Source organism: Phyllobates terribilis, unplaced genomic scaffold, assembly GCF_046119375.1.
Source record: "Phyllobates terribilis strain yellow unplaced genomic scaffold, ASM4611937v1 Scaffold_2__4_contigs__length_985480577, whole genome shotgun sequence".
NCBI classification, from domain to species: domain Eukaryota; kingdom Metazoa; phylum Chordata; class Amphibia; order Anura; family Dendrobatidae; genus Phyllobates; species Phyllobates terribilis.
This window is the reverse complement of record NW_027362762.1, coordinates 75159203-75183304: the sequence shown is the minus strand read 5'-3', so window position 1 is coordinate 75183304 and position 24102 is coordinate 75159203. Positions and strand designations below refer to the sequence as shown.

The 24102-nt window shown below is 43.6% G+C and overlaps 1 protein-coding gene across 3 annotated transcripts in view; it reads left to right on the top strand.

Moving 5' to 3' along the window:
- CEP126 (centrosomal protein 126) overlaps nt 1-24102 on the top strand; it is a 61225-nt gene that overhangs the window by 25653 nt on the left and 11470 nt on the right. For all 3 annotated transcript variants that reach the window (XM_073662134.1, XM_073662133.1, XM_073662135.1), the window contains 5 exons: nt 1786-1903; nt 2977-3178; nt 13650-15549; nt 18200-18340; nt 22627-22748. In XM_073662134.1, the coding sequence (XP_073518235.1) occupies nt 1786-1903; nt 2977-3178; nt 13650-15549; nt 18200-18340; nt 22627-22748 (2483 nt within the window). The remainder of the gene's footprint in view (nt 1-1785; nt 1904-2976; nt 3179-13649; nt 15550-18199; nt 18341-22626; nt 22749-24102) is intronic.

Here is a 24102-nt window from a genome sequence, read left to right as displayed (position 1 = left end):
CACGGTGCAAGCCACTCATAAGCATCAAGAAGAAAAAGGCTAGACTGGACTTTGCTAAAAAACATCTAAAAAAGCCAGCACAGTTCTGGAAGAACATTCTTTGGACAGATGAAACCAAGATCAACCTCTACCAGAATGATGGAAAGAGAAAAGTATGGCGAAGGCGTGGTACAGCTCATGATCCAAAGCATACCACATCATCTGTAAAACACGGCGGAGGCAGTGTGATGGCTTGGGCATGCATGGCTGCCAGTGGCACTGGGTCACTATTGTTTATTGATGATGTGACACAGGACAGAAGCAGCCGAATGAATTCTGATGTATTCAGAGCCATACTGTGTGCTCAGATCCAGCCCAATGCAGCCAAACTGATTGGTCGTCGTTTCATACTACAGATGGACAATGAACCAAAACATAAAGCCAAAGCAACCCAGGAGTTTATTAAAGCAAAGAAGTGGAATATTCTTGAATGGCCAAGTCAGCCACCTGATCTCAACCCAATTCAGCATGCATTTCACTTGTTAAAGACTAAACTTCAGGCAGAAAGGCCCACAAACAAACAGCAACTGAAAACCACCGCAGTGAAGGCCTGGCAGAGCATCAAAAAGGAGGAAACACAGCGTCTGGTGATGTCCATGAGTTCAAGACTTCAGGCAGTCATTGCCAACAAAGGGTTTTCAACCAAGTACTAGAAATGAACATTTTATTTACAATTATTTAATCTGTCCAATTACTTTTGGTCCCTTTAAAAACAGGGTGTCACATGTTAAAGAGCTGAAACTCCTAAACCCTTCATCCATTTTTAATTTGGATACCCTCAAATGAAAGCAGAAAGTCTGAACTTCAACTGCATCTGAATTGTTTTGTTTAAAATTCATTGTGGTAATGTCTAGAACCAAAATTAGAAAAATGTTGTCCCCTTCCAAATATATATGGACCTAACTGTATATATATATATATATATATATATATATATATATATATATATATATATATATATAATACTTTGTGCCGTTTACTATTTAGGTTAATTAATTGTATATTTTGGTAGATTGGACACTTTGTGGCAATGCCGAATATGTTTTATCTTTTTATTCCTCACCAGGCAGAAGTGGGATTTAGACTTTTATGGGGTTTTTTAATAAACCTTTTTTTTTTCTTTTTTTCTAACCCTACTCCCCAGGGGACTTTACCCTGCTTGTCTTATATATTGCAATACTAGAGTCCCCAGCTGGGATTCATAGGTACACAAAGACGGCTGCCATGAGGGTATTCAGCTGTCAGGACAACTCATCACCACATCGCGATCGCATTGTCACACTGATTGCATCAGTTAAATACCGCTGTCATGGGTTAAATAGCAGCAATCAGAGCTCGGTCAGATCTCTGCTAGCCCCAGTTGCTGGTGTGACAAGCAGAAGCCAACTGTATAGCACAGCTGGCATTTTTACTTGGTATGGAGTGAGCTCAACCCCTTACTTGATCCATACATCCACAATCTGCATGCATCATATAGTGATGTTTCCACACATAAGGTCATGTCTGCATTATGTATGGGCAGGTCTTTATTAAAGGGGAACATCATCTATCAGCGAGGTTCAGGCTGTCATGCTGTGAACGGAGGGGAACACCCAGCTGTGAAGTAGGACATCTCAGGTTTCACAGCTAACACCCAGACTAGAAGGTGTTCTGCACCGCCGCACCTACTCTATCCATCTCATAAGCCCTAATGGAAATATGTCCGTGTGTTGTGTTTATCGCTCATTTTATCCATTTATTTTCTAGCATATACCATTCACAAAAGGCCCACGCCGAGTCTTGAAAATGCACTTGACCAGATTCAGGGATCCATCCCCTCCACGTATTACTACTTCTCCAATCACCGGAGCCCTAACAGCACAAGGTACGTTATATATGTGCTTATATACATATTGTAGATGCGGTTGGACTGCCATTACTAATGCAAATTTTGGATTTTTTTTATTTATTTGAACTGATCTGTCCCTATTTGGATGGATTTTTCATCTGTCTATCTATCTATCTATCTATCTATCTATCATCTATTATCTATCCCATATCTATCTATCTATCTATTATTTATCCCATATCTATCTATCTATCTATCTATCATTTATCCCATATCTATCTATCTATCTATCTGTCTGTTTATTTATATTAGTTGTTTTTTTTTCTGTCTCCCAAATGCAAAGCGAATAGCCTTCATTAAAATGCGCTACCATTTTGCTGCTGCAGACTCTCTGTAAGGCTTTCATCCACCTGATTACTCTGCAAAAAGATACAAATTCATCAGAGCTCCTACTCATGTGTTGTACACAGATATACATAGTATAGAGAGGGATGAAAGCATGCACAGCATCAGGGGGGCAGAGAAAGGCTGTAGAAAAGGAGGAAAGCGCATGAAGAGGAAATAAATGCAGGATAGAAGCTGTGCTGATATTTGAGCTAATAAAGTCAGCAGCACCCTGGTTACACACAGAACTCACATCCAGCCTATATTACTGGGAGGGGGACACTCCCACAACAGAAAAATCTGAAACTTGGACCAGGCTACAAACTGCGTATCATGGGTCTGAAAATGAATGACGGAATGAAAATTGCAGACTGAAACTTGGGTTCATTAATACCTTGCTGTGAAAAAAAATCAGACCAAGTAGTGTGCTCAATCCATTTTTGGTCCACGTGTCCATTTTTACCATCCATGTGTCATCTATTTTTCTCATATGCAACAAAACACTAGTGGAGGTTTCTCAGATTTTTCCTTGTCACCAGTCTGTGACAAGCGGACAGCACACGGATGGAACTAGGATTCATCCTCATGATGTTCATTTTTTTTTTTATCACTGATCCATTCACTTGAATAGTTGAGTCCTGTTCAGAAAATGGACCTTTGTTTTTTTTATATATATACAGTATGTTTTATAAAAGCTTTTCCTATAAATGGTCTTTATTTCTCAGAACCACAGACGCACCGTCCAGCGTCTCATCGTTAGGACACTCCACGTGGCCCAGAAAGCAACAAGCTGCTGCAAAATTGGACCTCGAAAGGATCTTTCAGGAGCGATCTGCAGTCCAGGTAGACAGTAACCAGCTCTACTTCCAGCATCGACTGGAGGAGGCGCAGCGGCTTCTGGAGGAGCAGCATCTCAGCAACCTGCAGGTACGGAGCTTGTCACACACCGACACGGGCGACACCCGGATTTCACCGTCTAACTCAATTCATATATATATATTTATTATTCTGGACTTAAAGAGGACCTGTCAACTCCATTGTACCATATTCTGGGGCATCTTTTACAATTCTGCTTTTTTGATCCTCTGTTGTTCTTCCTGGAAATATCGGACTAAAATGACAGCTGCGTTTCCCCCGTATTGGGACATTGATTCTTATTTTTTTTTTTTTTTTAACTTAAATGCATGTATTTTGGGCTTAAAAAAAAATGTTTGCAATCAGTTTTCATACAATATTTTGTACTTCTCACTGCAGAATGAGTTAACTGAGAATCTGTCAGTCGACTCATTATTACGGTTTGTAAGTCTTTTAGCTTACTTTTTCTGATCTCCTTTCCGCTGATTTATGACCACAGACCACATCAAAGTTGAATGTGCGGGGAAGAGCTTATAAAAGCAAAAGGGCACAATGATTTTTTAATACAAACCCAAAAGTGGACAACCCCTTTAATGATAGACAGATCCCAAAGACAAGGGAAATGGAAAAAGCTCTAAATATTCTGCAGTTTGTCCTGCAATCACAACTTATCACCTATCCATAGGTTGGGGGGGTGAGTCCTGTGCCCCTCATTGAATGGATGTACTGTCAGTGTTACGTCTGCAGGACCGCCGGAGACCACAAAGTGCGGAGTGCGGCTTCCTGCCTGATGGCAGCATAATGTAGGGACAAGGAGACAGATTCAGAGCCGAGCACTTGAGCCCTCCCCATTATCTGTGAGTGCTCAGGACCCCTCAATATTCAGGAGTTGCATTGTCGGCCCCTGGCATGCCCACCAAGGAAAAAGTGCAAATCCTGGGCACCCACCACCACTAATACTTAGTGTGTCAGCTATAGCGGACCCCCCGCTCCCTGCACAAACCATCTGTAAGTCACACTGATCGTTTCACACTAATGTATAATATGTAGATATGGGGTGTGATTTGCTTATTACTTAGCAGTTTGATATGAAACCACTAGGTGGCATTCTGATTCTTGGTTGGATACTAAGGCACAGTATCTGTACGATTATGTAACTGGGCTGTGTACATGCAAGTCCGATGCCAGACATTCACACACAATAGATTATAGGTCGACCTTAATGGGGTTGTCCGGCCTTAAGGTACATGTCTGCAGTCCCTCTATGTGACTGCAGACTTGTGAATCCTCACATTGCACGCACTGCATGCAAGTCCGATGCCAGACATTCACACACAATAGATTATAGGTCGACCTTAATGGGGTTGTCCGGCCTTAAGGTACATGTCTGCAGTCCCTCTATGTGACTGCAGACTTGTGAATCCTCACATTGCACGCACTGCATGTTTTGAGGATTCTTTGGCGACGGGCGCATGACTGCAAGTATGTGATTTCCATACATGCGGTCACCTGCCGACTAGACGTGCATGACCTCACTCAATACAAGTGCATTGATCAAGGCTGCAAACAGTCTAGTGGGAATGTTGCCGGGAATATGCAAATCACATACTAGCTCCTGGAGAATTCTCACAGCAGGCAGTGCGTGCAGTGTGAGGAATAACAAGTCTGCAGTCACATATTGAGACCGCAGACTTGTACCCAAAGGCTGAACAACCCCTTTAACTCCTTCCCGCTACAGCCAATATTTGTTTTTATATCTTCGTTTTTTTTGTGGTCCTCTTCTTCCAAGAGCGATAACTTTTTTTAAATTATTTTTTCATCCACACAGTACGACAGCTTGTTTTTAAATGACACCGTTGAATTTACTGGAAAACAACAAAAAAAAATTTTTAGGTGTAGTGAAATGGTGAAAAAAAAACACAACTCCTCCATTGCGTTGTGGGTTTTGTTTTTTTACGGCGTTCTTTGTGCGGTGAAATATTGCGGCAGCGCGATTCTTCAGGTCAGTACGATTAGGGCAACGCCAAATGACGTGGTTAAATTTTTTTTCTAATTTGTAAAAAAAAAAAAACTATAACATTTTTTTTACATCGATGGGTCATGAGGATCAGATTGGTGGGTGTCCAACATGGCCCCTGCACTGATCATCGGGATGCACACTGGGTACAGAACAGCACAGCGCCGTTTAGTGTGTAGTGGCCATTCCAGGTACTGCAGCTCGATTCATATTTCTATACTGAGCTGCTGTACCAAGGAACGACCACTGAACGGCGCTGTGCTGTTCTCTACACTTTGTACATCTAGCCACAACTGGAGCCGACAACACCATACCAGACCCCACCTGTCTAATATCGTAAGGCTGTGTTCACACACTGCATTTTTTCAGAAATTTCCTGCACACATTTTTCTTTTATTTTCCTGACTGAATTGGAAGACTGCTGCGTTTTTTTTTGTGTCTACAGCATGTCAATTCTTTCAGCGTTTTTTGCAGCATTTCTTCACCCATAGAAAGGAATGAGAAAGTGCAAAAACGCAACTAAGCATTGTTGCAACGTTGTTGGTGAATTAAACCAAGTTTTTTTAACCATATATTGTAGACAAATCACACAAGTAATCCACACCAAATACGCAGCAAAAACAGCAGCAAAAATGGTGATAAACAGCATTTTGAACGCAGCGTTTTTACTGCCAAGAAAGGAGGTTTTAGTTGTGGGAAAAAACTCTGCAAAATGGCAATGTGTGACCATAGCCTAAGGGTCCATCCATAATAAGCTGATCCCAAATTATCCTCCTTTTGGGTCCCTCAAACATCAGCTGTAATCTATAGCAAATCCTGAAAGTAAGGGCTTGTTCACACGTTGCATTTTTTTATGTGTTTTTTTTTGTTCCTAGTAAAAAATACAGCATTCACCATTAACAACAAAATGAATGAAATCCCTTTTTTCTCCTTGCTTTTTTTGACCTGTGGTGCATCATGTCAATTCTTTTAGTGCTTTACTGCAGTTTTTCCTCTGTGGTGGTCAAAATGGGTTTGCAGCAAAAAAAAAAAAATGCACATAATTTTCACTGCAATTTCCTGGTCATAGCCTGTGTTTTTCATGCAGAAAAAAATGCAGCAAAAAAGCAAGATGGGGACCTACTTTTTTGCTCAGTTTCCCTGCAGCACCTCCACAGGGGGAATTAATTATTACACTGCCCCATTCATATCAGTGAGATGTCTGTCAGGACTGCTCCTCCAGAGCGAGAGGTGCTCTTTATAACTTCAGTCCACGCTGGCCAAAAAATATGGAACCTGAGGAGAGGCGTCCCCTCTATTAAAGGGTTGTCGACTGCCATCAGACAATAAAATCACTGTATTGTAACGCAAGGTGTGGGAAAGACTAAGTGCAACACAAAGGGAAGAGGGAAAGGGAGCCCAGACACTAGGGAAAGGGGGAGGGAGTGGAGACCTTCTAGGTTGATCTAGTCTCACCCTGTCTTCCCTAACGTCCCTGTATTGGCTCTTCACCAATCGCAGCACGCGTACCTCGCCCTGTCTTTCCCTGGCGTTTGGCTCAGGCTAGGGAAGGGAGGAGATGAGCACTAGTCGATCTCCACTAAACACTATAGAAAACAAGGAAGGACAAAGAGGGGGAAATAGCTCAGCTTTAGACAAACTCCAGACAAATGCGCATACGTCCTCAAGCTCCAGAGAGGACAAAATACTGCTCTTGCTAAAGCCTTCACAAGGAGTAATGAATATCGCCGGCACCTCCCTCTAGAACACCGCAGATATTTATACACCCTGGCCAGGGAGTTAATTAGCCAGAGGGAGGTAGCCGCTGGGTCCTAGAGACAGCTAGCCTCTAAGAAGATGTCTGTAATGGTAAACGTAGAGACCTCCTGCAACTAACTGCCGAGCGACTGTCTGTCACTTGTGACACACCTGTGACAGGTATACTCCCCTACCAAACCAGCACCGTTCCTCCTGTGTCACATGGCATTGTTTTTTCACGTGACCACTGTAGCCAGTCGGTGGCTGCTGATAGGCTGCAGTCTTCAATATTCCTTCAGAGCAGACGTCCGGTCCGGGATGTTTTTATCTTACGATGAGCAGTGGAGCCATTAAGTAGTCGACAACCATTTTAACTTTGGAATATCCCTGAAATATTCCTTCACGTGCACTGACATGTGGATTGAATCGGATACGTAGAGACCACGACTAATATATAAAAGACCCTGGGGACGCCTGGTGGCAGGTGAACTCCTGAACGTTTCCATATACAATACAGTCATAGAACTGATTTATTACAATCCAGACAGTGAGAAAACAAACAGCTCTGGACTCGTATTGCTCCAACATGTCCCGTCACTGCCGGAATGCCGCAAGGACGTCACCGCCGGCCCCCTGTCATCCTTCACCCTGGTCACACATAATGACATGTCTGCACGCTTCAGATTTCTCCCGTTACAATCCCTCCATAATACAATCGCATTGTGAAGCCTTTATTCACGCGCTGAATTACGCCAGACGTGAACTTTAATCTAATTAGTAAACCCTCGTCATGTATCAGCGAGAAGGCGAACTTCAAGGGGCGTAGAAGTGTGTGCCGTAAATGCCCGATAGGTGGGAGAACAGGAGAGGTGGGAGTTATGGGAAAAGATCAGCACTTTGGGGGTAGATTTCTGGCGGACAATATGTTAGTTAGCAGCACGGTGGCTCAGTGGTTAGCACGGTTTATTTGCAGTGCTGGGTTCCAGGGTTCAAATCCCACCAAGGACAATATCTGCAAGGAGTTTGTATGTTCTCCCCATGTATTGAGCGAGACCACGCCCCGCCTAGTGATGCAGACGGTCAGTGGGCGCGTCTGACTAGAAGGTGCGGCCTCGCTAAATACAAGTGTATGGAGTGCGAGGCCACGCCCACTGGTCGGGGGTATGTATAACTCGTATATACCCTCCGTTACCGGGTCTGAAATCGGCAAATCCCAGCAGCGCACAGTGCCTGCGATGGGGGGATTCATAAGTCAACAGTCACACAGAGTGACTGCAGACTTATCACTTTTGACCCAACAACCCTTTTAAGGTACAATAATCCTGCCAACCTGACGAGAGAGGATACAGACTGACCACTACAGACTGTATTCAGCGACGCTTAGTGGGGTGAAACGGAGTGGCCCACCTGTTCTCATACCAGGTCTAAAAGGATAAAAGGAAGTGATGTTACTCTTTTCTGGTACCCTTTTAGACCGGGTATCAGAACGGGTGGGCCACACCGTTTCACCCCACTAAGCGACTGAGAATACAATCTATAGGGGTGAGTCACTATTTCTCAAAACAGGACAGAAAACTCAGACCTGTGTCTGCCTCCTATGTGACACTAAGCTAAACCTGGTGCCGGTAGGCTAAATGTAGTCAGCTGGCGAGGAAACTTTTTTTTTTTTTTGTGGTTGAAGTGTGTCGTCAGTGTCAGCAGACTTCACTCATGGTCTCTGTGTCCCCCAATGAATTTTTTAATACTCACTTTTCAGATCCCCGTTGCTCCTGTTCCAACGCTTCCCAGGTCCCCTTCAAGTCTCTACTTTTTGTTCGCTCTGGACTGACATGTAACTGCTGCAGTCAATCACTGGCTGTAGCAGTGAAACATTGGTCACTCCTGCTTGTGATTGGCTGCAGCAGTCACACGTCCTTCCAGACCCAGGAGGGACTCGGAGTGCCTTGGAATGGCAGCAGCGGGGATCTACGAGGTGGGGATAATTACTTAGTGTTTTACAGCAGTCCGACGTTTTTTTTTATGTAATTGACCAGATGACCCCTTTAAATGTTCCGCTTCCCTGGGGAAAGTAAGGATTACATAGTGTCCGTTCATATCAATGGGCTGTAATGTCTGTGTAATGCAGGACAGGTCCTCCAGAGCGAGAGGCACTGTAACTTCTCTACACACTCTATGAATAACAGCACCTTTTAGTGGCCACTATCAGGTACTACAGCTTAGCTCCTATTGAAGTGAATGTTATCTGAGCTGCAGTACCCAAGATCGGCCACTACACGGTGTATGGAGCTATGTATATGATGTACACTCGGCCACCGACAGAGCTAGAAACAGATTGGTTGGGGGGGCCGGGTGTCTGACCACCACCCTCATCTAATATTGATGTCAGTTCTAAGAATAGGCCATTAATATCTAAGTAGTGGACAAGCCCTTTAACTTTAAAGGGGTTGAGTTGTATTAAAACATCTGTTGGATTTTTTTTTTTTTAAAGATATTTCTAACAACATGTCGTACCACGTGTGCCAGCGCTAGGTGGATGGCGTCACCACGTAGTGATGGTGAGTCAGGGTAAAGGAGCGATGGATGGTGGCGTGCAGCCACACAGGCATGGGACTGTAAGAGTTAACAGTTAGGTAATAAAAGGCGTCTCTTAGTGTAATAGAGTCTAATAGTCTGTAATCACACGTGTGCGACAATAAGTAATGAAGACAGACGCGGCTCATTGCCCGGTGCTGCTGAATTCATGTGTCATCCGGTGACGGCCTATTGTTTATTATTTACATCAAGTTTTTATGTTAAATGTATTTTTTTTTATAGTTTTTTTTATTTTTAATTTCACCATCTATATAAAAAGAAATCTTACAATTTTCACTCTGACCACTATATTAGTATTCGACTTCTGCTTCCTGTTCTTCACATGGACATTAGGAGCTAGAGCCGTACTCCGACCCTACTTGTCTGTATAGAAGTCTAAAATCCCTGTGCAGGGAGGAGGGGGTGAGCTGTGACATCACCTATTGTGAATGGTGGATCCTGTGGTATCTGCATTATATAGAGGTGTTATCAGTCATTGTACAGGAGGAGGAGGTGAGCTGTGACATCACCTATTGTGATTGGTGGATCCTGTGTTATCTACTGTATATAGAGGTGCTATCAATTATTGTACAGGAGGAGGAGGTGAGCTGTGACATCACCTATTGTGAATGGTGGATCTTGTGTTATCTACTGTATATAGAGGTACAATCAATTATTGTACAAGAGGGGGAGGGGGTGAGCTGTGACATCACCTATTGTGAATGGTGGATCCTGTGTTATCTACTGTATATAGAGGTGCTATCAGTCATTGTACAGGAGGAGGTGAGCTGTGACATCACCTATTGTGAATGGTGGATCCTGTGTTATCTACTGTATATAGACGTGTTATCAGTCATTGTACAGGAGGAGGAGGTGAGCTGTGACATCACCTATTGTGAATGGTGAATCCAGTGTTATCTACTGTATATAGAGGTGCTATCAGTCATTGTACAGGAGGAGGAGGTGAGCTGTGACATCGCCTATTGTGAATGGTGGATCCTGTGTTATCTACTGTATATAGAGGTGCTATCAGTCATTGTACAGGAGGAGGGGGTGAGCTGTGACATCACCTATTGTGAATGGTGGATCCTGTGTTATCTACTGTATATAGAGTTGTTATCAGTCATTGTACAGGAGGATAAGGTGAGCTGTGACATCACTTATTGTGAATGGTGGATCCTGTGTTATCTACTGTATATAGAGGTGCTATCAGTCATTGTACAGGAGGAGGAGGTGAGCTGTGACATCGCCTATTGTGAATGGTGGATCCTGTGTTATCTACTGTATATAGAGGTGTTATCAGTCATTATACAGGAGGATAAGGTGAGCTGTGATATCACCTATTGCGAATAGTGCATCCTGCGTTATATCCTTTATATAGAGGTGTTACCTGTCATTGTAATCCTACCTGTGATGATAATGAGACTTCTGAAAAGTCTTCTATATCAAAGATGAAATGTGACTCTATTATTAGGCTTAGTGACCAATATGACAATCGTTAGATTTCCTTTTATTAATATAGACAGTAACATGGAAAAATGTATTTAAAAAAAATTAGCACAAACTTAAAATACATTTAAAGGGGTTGTCCCCTCTGAAGGCTTGCCCTCGTTAAAATAAAAAACACTCTATACTGACCTCCCGGGCCGGCGCCGTTCCAGCACTTATACCAACATGTGCTAATTTTTTTTGTATTGTTTCAATTTTTTGTACCATGTACAAACTGCGGTGGGGCTCCCCCCTTTTTGGGCCGTCCATTTTGTTTATATAGCTTACCACGGACGGGTGGCTGCACAGTTGGGACCCGGTCCTGCTTCGCGCTTATCTATATGGACGTCTGATGACACATAATGATCTACAAGAGATAGGACTGTCCCGATTGGGCACACCTTGTCGTGGTGGGATGACGTTTACGTTTTTTTTTTTTTTATATAAAAAATAGTGTTAACTAAGTACGAGAAAAGGTAATCCAGCTTCTGGTGGTAATTAATAAAAATAGAAAATTTATTTAAACATTTTTTAAAGTCCATGACTTTTAAGCCAACCTTGGCATATACTGTTTTGCTTTTTTATTACAGTCATGTAGCTTTTTACTCTTGATTTTAACCCCTAACCTTATTGACATCTTCAAGCTGATCCACTTCGGAATATTAATATATACTCAGTAGAAATAATTACTAGAATTTTTTTTATTAGTCATATAGAACGATTAAGTTGCACAGTAAAACATTTATGACAGGTATATAATTCCATTTACAACCGATGAAAACACATTGTTGATTAGATACTAATGGACAAGAAAAATGATGCTGAAGGCTTCCATGCGCATGCGTGCCCCGTGCTTTAGAGACCCCATAGCCGGCACACATTGAGTCTGCACATGCGTGCCCTGTGCTTTAGAGACACCATAGCCGGCACACATTGAGTCTGCACATGCGTGCCCTGTGCTTTAGAGACACCATAGCCGGCACACATTGAGTCTGCACATGAGTGCCCTGTGCTTTAGAGACACCATGGCCAGCACTGAACATTGAGTCTGCACATGAGTGCCCTGTGCTTTAGAGACACCATGGCCAGCACTGAACATTGAGTCTGCACATGCGTGCCCTGTGCTTTAGAGACACCATAGCCGGCACACATTGAGTCTGCACATGCGTGCCCTGTGCTTTAGAGACACCATGGCCAGCACTGAACATTGAGTCTGCACATGAGTGCCCTGTGCTTTAGAGACACCATGGCCAGCACTGAACATTGAGTCTGCACATGAGTGCCCTGTGCTTTAGAGACACCATGGCCGGCACTGAACGTTAAGTCTGCACATGCGTGCCCTGTGCTTTAGAGACACCATGGCCGGCACACATTGAGTCTGCACATGCGTGCCCTGTGCTTTAGAGACATCATGGCCGGCACACATTGAGTCTGCACATGCGTGCCCTGTGCTTTAGAGACACCATGGCCGGAAATGAACGTTGCATCTGCACATGCGTGCCCTGTGCTTTAGAGACACCATGGCCGGAAATGAACGTTGCATCTGCACATGCGTGCCCTGTGCTGTAGAGACACCATGGCCGGCACTGAACGTTGCATCTGCACATGCGTGCCCTGTGCTGTAGAGACACCATGGCCGGCACTGAACGTTGCATCTGCACATGCGTGCCCTGTGCTGTAGAGACACCATGGCCGGCACTGAACGTTGCATTGCACATGCGTGCCCTGTGCTTTAGAGACACCATGGCCGGAAATGAACGTTGCATCTGCACATGCGTGCCCTGTGCTTTAGAGACACCATGGCCGGCACTGAACGTTGAGTCTGCACATGCGTGCCCTGTGCTTTAGAGACACCATGGCCGGCACTGAACGTTGCATCTGCACATGCGTGCCCTGTGCTGTAGAGACACCATGGCCGGCACTGAACGTTGCATTGCACATGCGTGCCCTGTGCTTTAGCGACACCATGGCTGGCACTGAACGTTGAGTCTGCACATGCATGCCCTGTGCTTTAGAGGCACCATGGCCGGCACTGAATGTTAAGTCTGCGCATGCTTGCCCTTCTGTAAAGTACTCCTGTAAGAGAGATCACAGCCCTGTAATGATTTGGGTTACATGTGGGAATCTCTACACTGGAGATGTGACAAGTGGATGATCGCTGTGGGTCCGCACTCCCGCTGATCACAGCAACAGGGACGGCAAAGTCTCTAGTGAGAATGTGCGACCACTGCTCCATTGTTGCATAAATCAGTAGCATACGCGAATATAAGAAACCACTATTTCTCCTAAATTCGTCATCCACTCTGAAAAAGCTTCTTAACTCTGTCTTGGGCGAAGCAAACCGGACTTCCAGCACAGTGAATTCTCAGATTAGATGGGAGGGGGATGAAGCTGTGAGAAATTCCAAGCACTGATTAGGTAAGAATGGGCGGCCATCAGTCAGGATTTGGCCCAGAAGCTGATATCCAGCTGCCGGGGCGATGGGCAGAAATCCTTAAAATTAAGGGACAACACTGTACATTTTGAGTCTTTTCATAAACTTGATGTATTTATCAATAAAAGTGTAAAACGTATGAAATGTTTATAATTGACCCCCCCCCCGTCTCTATGACGGCTATATGCCAGAATAGGGTATACGGACAGGGGCTGTCTTCATTGAGACAACCACCTTTTAAGTTCATGAGAGATGATAATCCACCATTGATCTTATAGCTACGATTCTTTTTACAGAATTTTCACCAAGAAGTTGAGCAGCTCGCGCGTGTCGACAGCTTGTCAAGCTTGGACAGCCTAGAAGAAAATTTAGAGACTGTAAAAGAAGAAAACAGCTCGGCGTTCTCTTCTGACCCATTACACCAAGCGCTTGCAGAAATCTCTTCTTCCTCTGTGACTATAGGATATCATAACACTGATGATGGTGCCAGTGGCTTAAACAGTCACACAAGCCTTCTTGAACCTTTCCTACCTGAAGAGATGATCGTAGAAAAGCGCTTTGCGATGGGAGATGAAGATGGTTTCCCCCAAAATGGATTTCAGCAAATAATGATGGACACGTTAGCAAGAAATGGCAAAATCCATGCCGTAAGCACATACAACGCCTCATTACCAAATCAAGATCAGGGGTCTCGAGACTCAACTGCTTACAATGTTGTAGTTAGACCAAGCAGAGCCTGGTCCACTCCCGACCTCACTCCTAAAGACGCAATTCAGAGTACCATGCCTCATGATATTAAAGAAACTCCACAACACCCAGGACTATCAGTAAAACCCACAATGACACAACCCTTGGCAACCCCAGTGGTTGTTCCATTTACCAACAGTTCTTCTGGTATAAGCACAGACTTAAAACTAAGTAAAAGCCGTTCCGTGAGCTCAATTCCCGACCTTGAGGTCCTTACAAATTTATACAACACACAGTTTCACACCATGAAAATTGGCCACCATAAACCTTTAGAACCCAATAGTCGAGAGAGTCTGTTGCATCAAAAAAGGTCTTCACCAACCCAAAACTCCAAAACTGAATCGGCACCAATACAGGATTTGAAGGGTCAGCAAAATGGGACAACGTTTCCTGTAGATGATCCCGACCTGGCCTTGTCTACTTTCTATAGACAAGTGAAAATAAATAGTGCCGGAAAAGAAGGGAAGAAGTTATTGAAGAGCATATTAAAGAAGGGCTCCACGTCTGAGAATGGGTTCCACAAGGCAATGGGTGTGAGCAAAATGGTCCTTATCGGGGATAGAGGCTCCTCTGGCATTCGAGATAGTGTTGAACTCCTAAAAGAAAAAGAGCATAAGAGGACCAACAATAAAAAACTGAGATGGTTAGATGAAATTGAGAAAATTATGGATGATCAAGATGTCCGAGGTATGAACAGGACAACGCAGGCTACCAAAATGTCTCCCGATGAATCCCTATCAGTGGCGTATTGCAAAGAGAATGATCTAGCCCATATAACTTCACAAAATGGCACTGTCTTCTCTACTGGTTACCATTTCTCTAAGCAGGCATGGATGGGGTCTAAAGATGAGGAATTGAACTCTATAGGTCATATGCACGCGGTCAGGAGCCCTCCAAAAACAAAGACTAGGGTAGTAAGACGTCCAAAATCAGCTAGAAACCCATCATCAATGGTGCACCGGACTAGAAAGGGCATTATCATCCGACCACAGTCGGCGACTGAGGCCAACAAGATTGCAAGGTCTCATGGAAAGATCGTGACTCCACATCCTCCTCCGAGGCCAGGATCAGACAATAGAGAGCTCAAGACCAAGGCTTTGCCGGTCAACACGGCCATTTCTACGGTCAATATCTTGAACAATGTTGTGTCCTCCAACAACCACGTAATAAAGAAGGACAATATGGCATATCAAACCATGCCTCATTCTTCAGGTGTTGCCCAGAACACTCAGGTATATGCTCCAGATTCGGACAGTGCTTCAAAGGCTGCTCTGACTTTCAATAGTGAACGGGTATTGGCACTGCAGGAAGCCTTGCCTGTCCCTGTAAAGCGGCACCCAGTGTTCGGGGAGAATGGATTGCGTTTGGACCACACGCCCACCGATGAGGAAATTGCGCTCCTGTGGCAAGGAGTTCGAAGTGCCTTAACGCACAAAAATGCCACTACAGGTGGGTGTAATTTTTTATCAGTAATGTCCGCCGCTGCCATCTCAGCTGTGCAGGATTGTTTTGTGAAATGGACCTAAAAGGAGTGGGGGCTTTTGCAGATATGTCACTATAGTTATTTATTATATTAATTTCTTGCAGAAAGGAGAAAAACTGAGTTTTTTAAGTTATAAAACACTCTTAGTTTATTGTCAACATATCATAAAAAAAGACAAAAAAAAGAGTACAAAGGTCAACAAAACAGTACATAGGTAACCAAGTAGAGTAGGCACACTTGCAACAATAAAGGAAAATATGAGTGCAAAAGCGTAGTTTTTATATAAATGTAAAAGACACAGTGGTAATAAATGTATATGCAGCCATACAGGTATCATAGGTATATGGCAAAAAAGCGCAAACTGTGAGGTCACCATACAGAAAAAAAAGTCCCCAACGCGCGTTTCGCATCTTTAGTATGTTACTTCCTCAGGGAATCTGAGACCCCCTGAGGAAGCAACATACTAAAGAAGCAAAACTTGAAATGTGCCTTGATCGCCCCTCAGACCTAGCATAAGTATTGCCTGAAGTGTTTCATTAAAGACCACTTATCACTAAGGTTTTTTTATAATTAAAATTAATTAAAAATATGTAATAATTTAAAAAAAAATAATCACCATATCCTGGTACTACAGACATTATGTAAAGCAGCTAACTCTTGTACATGTTTAGACATGCCGGGAATCAGAAACAAGTGTTCTCAGGACCTCTTGTTCTCAACTATTGGCCAATCTAAACCAGCCGGTAAACACCCGACAAATGAACAGACTTAAAAATCATCATTATTGGCAGCACATGAACAGGACATGTGAACAGGACATATGCCGCTGAGAACAACTATAATCTGTGCACAGAGAACAATCATATTACCGATCGTTCTGTGCGCATAGATTTACCGTCAGCCGGATTTACCAGGCCATTAAATGACCACTGATCGAATTGCCGGTAGCCAATTAGCATTCGTTTTATGGCTGGGATCAAGCAGTGTAAATAAGCCCTTAAAGATCCCATGACAATCCCAAAAAACAATTCACGTAGTGTTTTGATACACATTTGCAAATTCTTACCTCTTTTGTGATCTAAGGGTTTGTGTGCAAAGTTTTTTCAAAACCACAAGTTTTTGGTTTGGTTTGTCAGCACTCAAATTTGGAGAATTTTTACACGGTTTCTCTGGCTGAAAAATCCACGTGAAAAAAAAAGAACAATTTTTTTGCACTTCTTTTTGCTTTTTTTATGCTTTTTTTGTATATGGGTCATTTTTTTCATTGATTCAGTAGTCATAACACAGAAATCATTCAAGAATTCACCTGTCGGTTCTTTGTTCAGATGTGAAAACCACATGTATTTGAAGAGGTTTTTCATGTGGATTTTAAAGCAAAAAAAACTCCATGTGGACAAAACTCATGAAACAAAGCATCGCCGTGTGCACTATGGGCAAGATTATCTGTTGAAGTCACTAGAAAATCTCAGGATATGTTCATGTTATTGCGACATGAAGTTTGGACCGCTTCTGCTCCAAAATGTAGATGAAAAAATGCTTTGAATAAACTTTCAATAAGATTCCTATTCATTTCAATCAGGAAAATATTTTTGTAGTGCACACGGTGTTGTTTTTTTGTATGTGGAAAATGAAGTAACATCTCAACTCTTCAGACGCTTCTGCATGAAAAAGATAATATGCTCCAAATTTGACTTCTGTACAAGAATCAAGGTCCCCAAATTAAAAAAAAAGCGTATAGAAAACACAGAACGTACCAAAAACTTGTTTATTTCAGAATAATCCACGTGAAAAAGCTCCACATGAACATACCATTAGAATGTGTTTTTTGGAGCTTGTCCGCATTTAAAGGGGTTTTCCCATCTCCAACATCCTATCCCATTATGTAGTAGGTGTAGTAATGATCATAATATTAGCAAATACCTCCAATTAGAAATGTAGTATAGTTCTTCTGATAAGCTATGTTGCTTACCCCATTTGGAGCGCATTGCAGTAGCTTAGGTGTCTAGTTACGACCACTCATATAGTGACAGTTAGTTAGTTGTTAGAACTATACTACATTTCTAATTGTCACTTACCCCATGTGCAGGGCATTGCAGAAGCTCAGGTATCTATGGTTACGACCACTAACAACTTACTGTCACTATATGAGTGGTCGTAACCATGGATACCTAAGCTACTACAATGCCCTGCACATGGGGTAAGTGACAGTTAGTTGTTAGAACTATACTAAATTTCTAACTGTCACTATTTGAGTGGTCGTAACCATGGACTCTGTGCAAGTAAGGGTATGGCCTTCCTTTTCTTTGAGCTGAACATTATTCATCTGGTTCCCCCTTTGCTGGGTGTCCATTATCCAGGTCTCAGTCCTCCTCAGCCTTTATCCACATTTACATCACATGGTAAGGTTTTAATACTTGCGATTAGTACCATCCCGAATAGGGTCACCTTGACGTGGTGGGATGGCTTTTACATTTTTTTTAATCAAAATTATGTTAACCATGCACCATATAATATTTTTATGCACTTTTGCTATTTATTTATTTACTGCAGAGTATTCACTTATTATGTTTTCATCATTGAAGCTGCTGTGACTAATCGTCAGCTCTTGTATTGTAGGTGACTTCCGTGCCAGCGATCTGCCGTCTCATCTACAGCACACACAACCCAACCTGTCCCACATCGTCATCGACGGCGCAGCACTGAATAACTGGAAGACACTTTCCAGATTAAATGGATTTTTCTCTCCACTTAATAATGGTGAGATTTGGATTCTGCAGTACCAGGGATCCCTCTGATCCGAACTTTTCATGCTGGGCTAGTAGCGGAGTCATCTCATTTTGTAAGGACGTGTCCACAACTTGCAAAATTGGGGCAAAACCGAACAGTTTTTGCTCTGTTTCGGATTTTAATGGCTTTTTGCAACATGTGAACACAGCCAAAATGGGATGAAGATTGACCCTCCTCTTTTCTGCGGCAGCAGAAGTTTCATAGCAATTTTTTAGTGTTCAGATGTTTTCTGCAGCTGAAAATCTACAGCAAAATCCCAGACAAATGGTGCAAATTCTGCAGGTTTTACCTGGTGAAAATCTGTGGCATAAATTGATAGGTCCTGTCAAATCTGCAGCACCGATCATTGTACATAATGGATTTTCCATCCAGGAATCCGACTGATATCCATCCTGTGTGAACGCAGCCTTACCCGCTCCAAAAAATGGCTTCTTCAGTCAACTTTACAGGGGCACCCCGGACATTAATAATTGTTAAGGAGTACTTAGGGAGCATTATTACTTTTTAGGTGGGCAATTGTTAAGAAACACCTCTGGGCAGTATTACTGTACAAGGGGCACTCAACACAATATTACATGTTAAGGGGCATTATTAATATACACGGTGTTCCAAATTATTATGCAAATAATATTTTCTCAGATTTTCCCAAATTACCTATATGAATTGCAGTCATTGTAATTTTCCAGTCAAATACCTATTAGAGTACAATTGAAAGGTTTTTGTACAAACTGCCTATGATAACAGTATATTTTTTAAGAAAATAAAACACTCAAACTGCACTCAAAATGCATGTTCCAAATTATTATGCACAGCAGAATTTTCAACCTTTTCATTTTAATAAAGAACAAAAAAATTGTCATTTTTGAAATTATAAGCATTAGCAGGTAATTACAAACTGAAATCAAACAGTTTTCAACTAAAAACTTTATTCTAGGTGATGTTACATTTGCACATAGGACCGCTTGTTCGAAAGGAGCTTCTGAACTCTCTCGTCCATTGAATTTGTCAGGTTTTGGATGGTTTCTGCTTCAATTGTTTTGCATGAGGACAGAATACCCTCCCAGAGCTGTTGCTTAGATGTGAACTGCCTCCCGCCATCATAGACACTCCTTTTGATGATGCTCCAGAGGTTCTCAATGGGGTTGAGGTCAGGGGAGCATGGGGGTCACACCATAAGTTTGTCCCCTTTTATGCCCATAGCAGCCAGAGATGCAGATGTGTTATGTGCAGCATTAGACGGGGCATTATCATGCATGAAATGATCTCGATGGTCCAGATGGATGGAGTGGAGGATGGCTGGTTGATGGACACCCCATGCAAACACGGCTGCGGCGCTAGCAAGGAGGAGGTGGAGTAATGTTTTGGGCTGGAATTATGGGGAGAGAGATTGTCGGCCCTTTTAGGATCCCTGAAGGAGTAAAGATGAACTCCATAATGTATGTTGAGTTTCTCAAACAGCACTTCCTTCCATGGTTCAAGAAGAAGAACCGTGTATTCCTCAGCAAGATCATTTTCATGCATGATAATGCCCCGTCTCATGCTGCACATAACACATCTGCATCTCTGGCTGCTATGGGCATAAAAGGGGACAAACTTATGGTGTGGCACCCATGCTCCCCTGACCTCAACCCCAATGAGAACCTCTGGAGCATCATCAAAAGGAGTGTCTATGATGGCGGGAGGCAGTTCACATCTAAGCAACAGCTCTGGGAGGGTATTCTGTCCTCATGCAAAACAATTGAAGCAGAAACCATCCAAAACCTGACAAATTCAATGGACGAGAGAGTTCAGAAGCTCCTTTCGAACAAGCGGTCCTATGTGCAAATGTAACATCACCTAGAATAAAGTTTTGAGTTGAAAACTGTTTGATTTCAGTTTGTAATAACCTGCTAATGCTTATAATTTCAAAAATGACCATTTTTTGTTCTTTATTAAAATGAAAAGGTTGAAAACTCTGCTGTGCATAATAATTTGGAACATGCATTTTGAGTGCAGTTTGAGTGTTTTATTTTTTTTAAATATACTGTTATCATAGGCAGTTTGTACAAAAACCTTTCAATTGTACTCTAATAGTTATTTGACTGGAAAATTACAATGACTGCAATTCATATAGGTAATTTGGGAAAATCTGAGAAAATATTATTTGCATAATAATTTGGAACACAGTGTATTAGGGGCTTTCGGGCCATTATTACTTTCTATGGGGGATGCTCAGGGAATTCTTACCGTATAAGTGGGCACTGGGGGCTTTCTTTCTCTATAAAAGGGGCGTTTTAATTTCCAGAGTGGTCCCTTACAAAGTGATGATTCCTCCACATAGAAATTGGCTCACAACGATGAATGTAGCTCTTAAGGTAGGGGACCCCTGCACAAAGACCCCGCTGTATGGGACATTAAGTCCTTACAGATCCAAGCCACGGACCAGGACATGGTCCATCAGGCGCCATATTCTCCCCCACATGATCTCTATGATACATATTATGGCTTTCTGAAATTAGATCACACAAACGTGCAGTATGGGCACAAAGCGGGCATGGGGGGGCCGTATCATGGATGTGTGCCATACCAAAGCATAAAGTATCCAGTAATCCAGATAATCTGATTATCCTGCTCCTATCGGGTCTCACGGATACCAGATTAATTAAATTCTCTGTTTCCTATATCAATTCATGTCTAGAATATGCCCCTGTGGTGTACTGTGTAATGGCTGTGTCTGACCATGCAGGAACATGGTCTGATTATACCACAGGTCCTGGGCAGGGGAGGAAGCAAAAGAGAGTATACAGACAGGACAGCAGGGGAACGCATGAGAGTATACAGACAGTACAGCAGGGGAACACATGAGAATATACAGACAGGACAGCCGGGGAACGCATGAGAGTATACAGACAGGACAGCAGGGGAACACATGAGAATATACAGACAGGACAGCCGGGGAACGCATGAGACGATACAGACAGGACAGCAGGGGAACGCCTGAGAGTATACAGACTGGGGAGCACCTGAGAGTATACAGACAGGACAGCTGGGGAACACCTGAGAGTATACAGACAGGACAGCCGGGGAACACCTGAGAGTATACAGACAGGACAGCCGGGGAATGCCTGAGAGTATACAGACAGGACAGCTGGGGAATGTCTGAGAGTATACAGACAGGACAGCCGGGGAACGCCTGAGAGTATACAGACAGGACAGCCGGGGAACGCCTGAGAGTATACAGACAGGACAGCCGGGGAACGCCTGAGAGTATACAGACAGGACAGCCGGGGAACGCCTGAGAGTATACAGACAGGACAGCCGGGGAACGCCTGAGAGTATACAGACAGGACAGCCGGGGAACGCCTGAGAGTATACAGACAGGACAGCCGGGGAACGCCTGAGAGTATACAGACAGGACAGCCGGGGAACGCCTGAGAGTATACAGACAGGACAGCCGGGGAACGCCTGAGAGTATACAGACAGGACAGCCGGGGAACGCCTGAGAGTATACAGACAGGACAGCCGGGGAACGCCTGAGAGTATACAGAAATGACAGCCGGGGAACGCCTGAGAGTATACAGAGAGGACAGCAGGGGAACGCATGAGAGTATACAGACAGGGCAGCAGAGGAACGCATTATAGAATACTGACAGGACAGCCGGGGAACGCATGAGAGAATACAGACAGGACAGCCGGGAAACGCATGAGAGTATACAGACAGGACTGCCGGGGAACGCATGAGAGTATATAGACAGGACAGCGGGGGAACGCATGAGAGTATAGAGACAGGACAGCAGGGGAACACATGAGAGTATACAGACAGGACAGCCGGTGAAGGCATGAGAGTATACAGACAGGACAGCGGGGGAAGCATGAGAGTATACAGACAGGACAGCGGGGGAAGCATGTGAGTATACAGACAGGACAGCAGGGAAACGCATTACAGTATACAGACAGGACAGCCAGGGAACGCATGAGAGTATACAGACAGGACTGCACGGGAATGCATGGGAGTATACAGACAGGACAGCCGGGGAACGCCTGAGAGTATACAGACAGGACAGTAGGGGAACACATGAGAGTATACAGACAGGACAGCCGGGGAACGCATGAGAGTATACAGACAGGACAGCCGGGGAACGCATGAGAGTATACAGACAGGACAGCCGGGGAACGCATGAGAGTATACAGACAGGACAGCCGGGGAACGCATGAGAGTATATAAACTTTACCATAGTTTTCTGGATTCTCATTCTGTGTTTTTCGTCTTTTGGAAGGTTACGTCACGCTGACAAGACGGAAGCAGATCCTAGACAGCAGTGAGACCAAGCGCAGAGCATTGCTGGAGCAGAGGAAAGGACGACCCGCGTCCGCCGGCTGGAGGCCATCACACACTCAGGTACTAAGTAGTATATACATTATGTGCGGTCGGTCGTGTGCGAAGGATTTTCTCCGCTCATAAGTACTAGATCTGTGGTGGTCTAATCACTGAGAGCACCACTGATCCTCCCGCTTGAGCTGAGCATTGGTCATACATGTGTATTGCTCCCCCATTCATTCTCTATGGGGCAGCCTGAGATTGACAAGTGCTGCACACGGCTTTCTCTTCTGGACCATAGACTTTGAATGGAGCAATCGTATTCATGCACAACCGCAGCTCCGCTCACTCGGGGTACATATGGCGATCTATGCACTGTGGATGGATGATAGCTTGTTATAACCAGAATACCTTTTTACTGAGGGGCAGTGGCACACCGGCTCCTCTGGGGCGTGTCTTTAGGCTGCTCTGCATGAGCAACGCCCCTTTGGTAAGGACCATACACTGTGCGCAGAATTATTAGGCAAATGAGTATTTTGCTCACATGATACTTTTTATACATGTTGTCCTACTCCAAGCTGCATAGGCTTGAGAGCCAACTACCAATTAAGTAAATCTGGTGATGTGCATCTCTGTAATGAGGAGGGGTGTTGACTAATGACATCAACACCCTATATAAGGTGTGCTTAATTATTAGGCAGCTTCCTTTCCTTTGGCAAAATGGGTCAGAAGAGAGATTTGACGGCCTCTGAAAAGTCCAAAATTGTGAGATGTCTTGCAGAGGGATGCAGCAGTCTTGAAATTTCCAAACTTTTGAAGCGTGATCACCGAACAATCAAGTGTTTCATGCAAATAGACAACAGGGTCGCAAGAAGAGTGTTGGCCAAAAAAGGCGCAAAATAACTGCCCATGAATTGAGGAAAATCAAGCGTGAAGCTGCCAAGATGCCATTCACCACCAGTTTCGCCATATTTCAGAGCTGCAACGTTACTGGAGTATCAAAAAGCACAAGGTGTGCGATACTCAGGGACATGGCCAGTAAAGGTCTAAAAGAAGAAAAAATAATGACATGGCCCCCTTGTTCACCTGATCTGAACCCCATAGAGAACCTGTGGTCCATCATAAAATGTGAGATCTACAGGAAGGGAAAACAGTACACCTCTCGAAACAGTGTCTGGGAGGCTGTGGTGGCTGCTGCACGCAATGTTGATCGAAAACAGATCAAGCAACTGACAGAATCTATGGATGGAAGGCTGTTGAGTGTCATCATAAAGAAAGGTGGCTATATTCATCACTAATTTTTTTGGTTTTTGTTTTTGCATGTCAGAAATGTTTATTTCTAAATTTTGTGCACTGATATTGGTTTACCTGGTGAAAATAAACAAGTGAGATGGGATTATATTTGGTTTTTATTAAGTTGCCTAATAATTCTGCA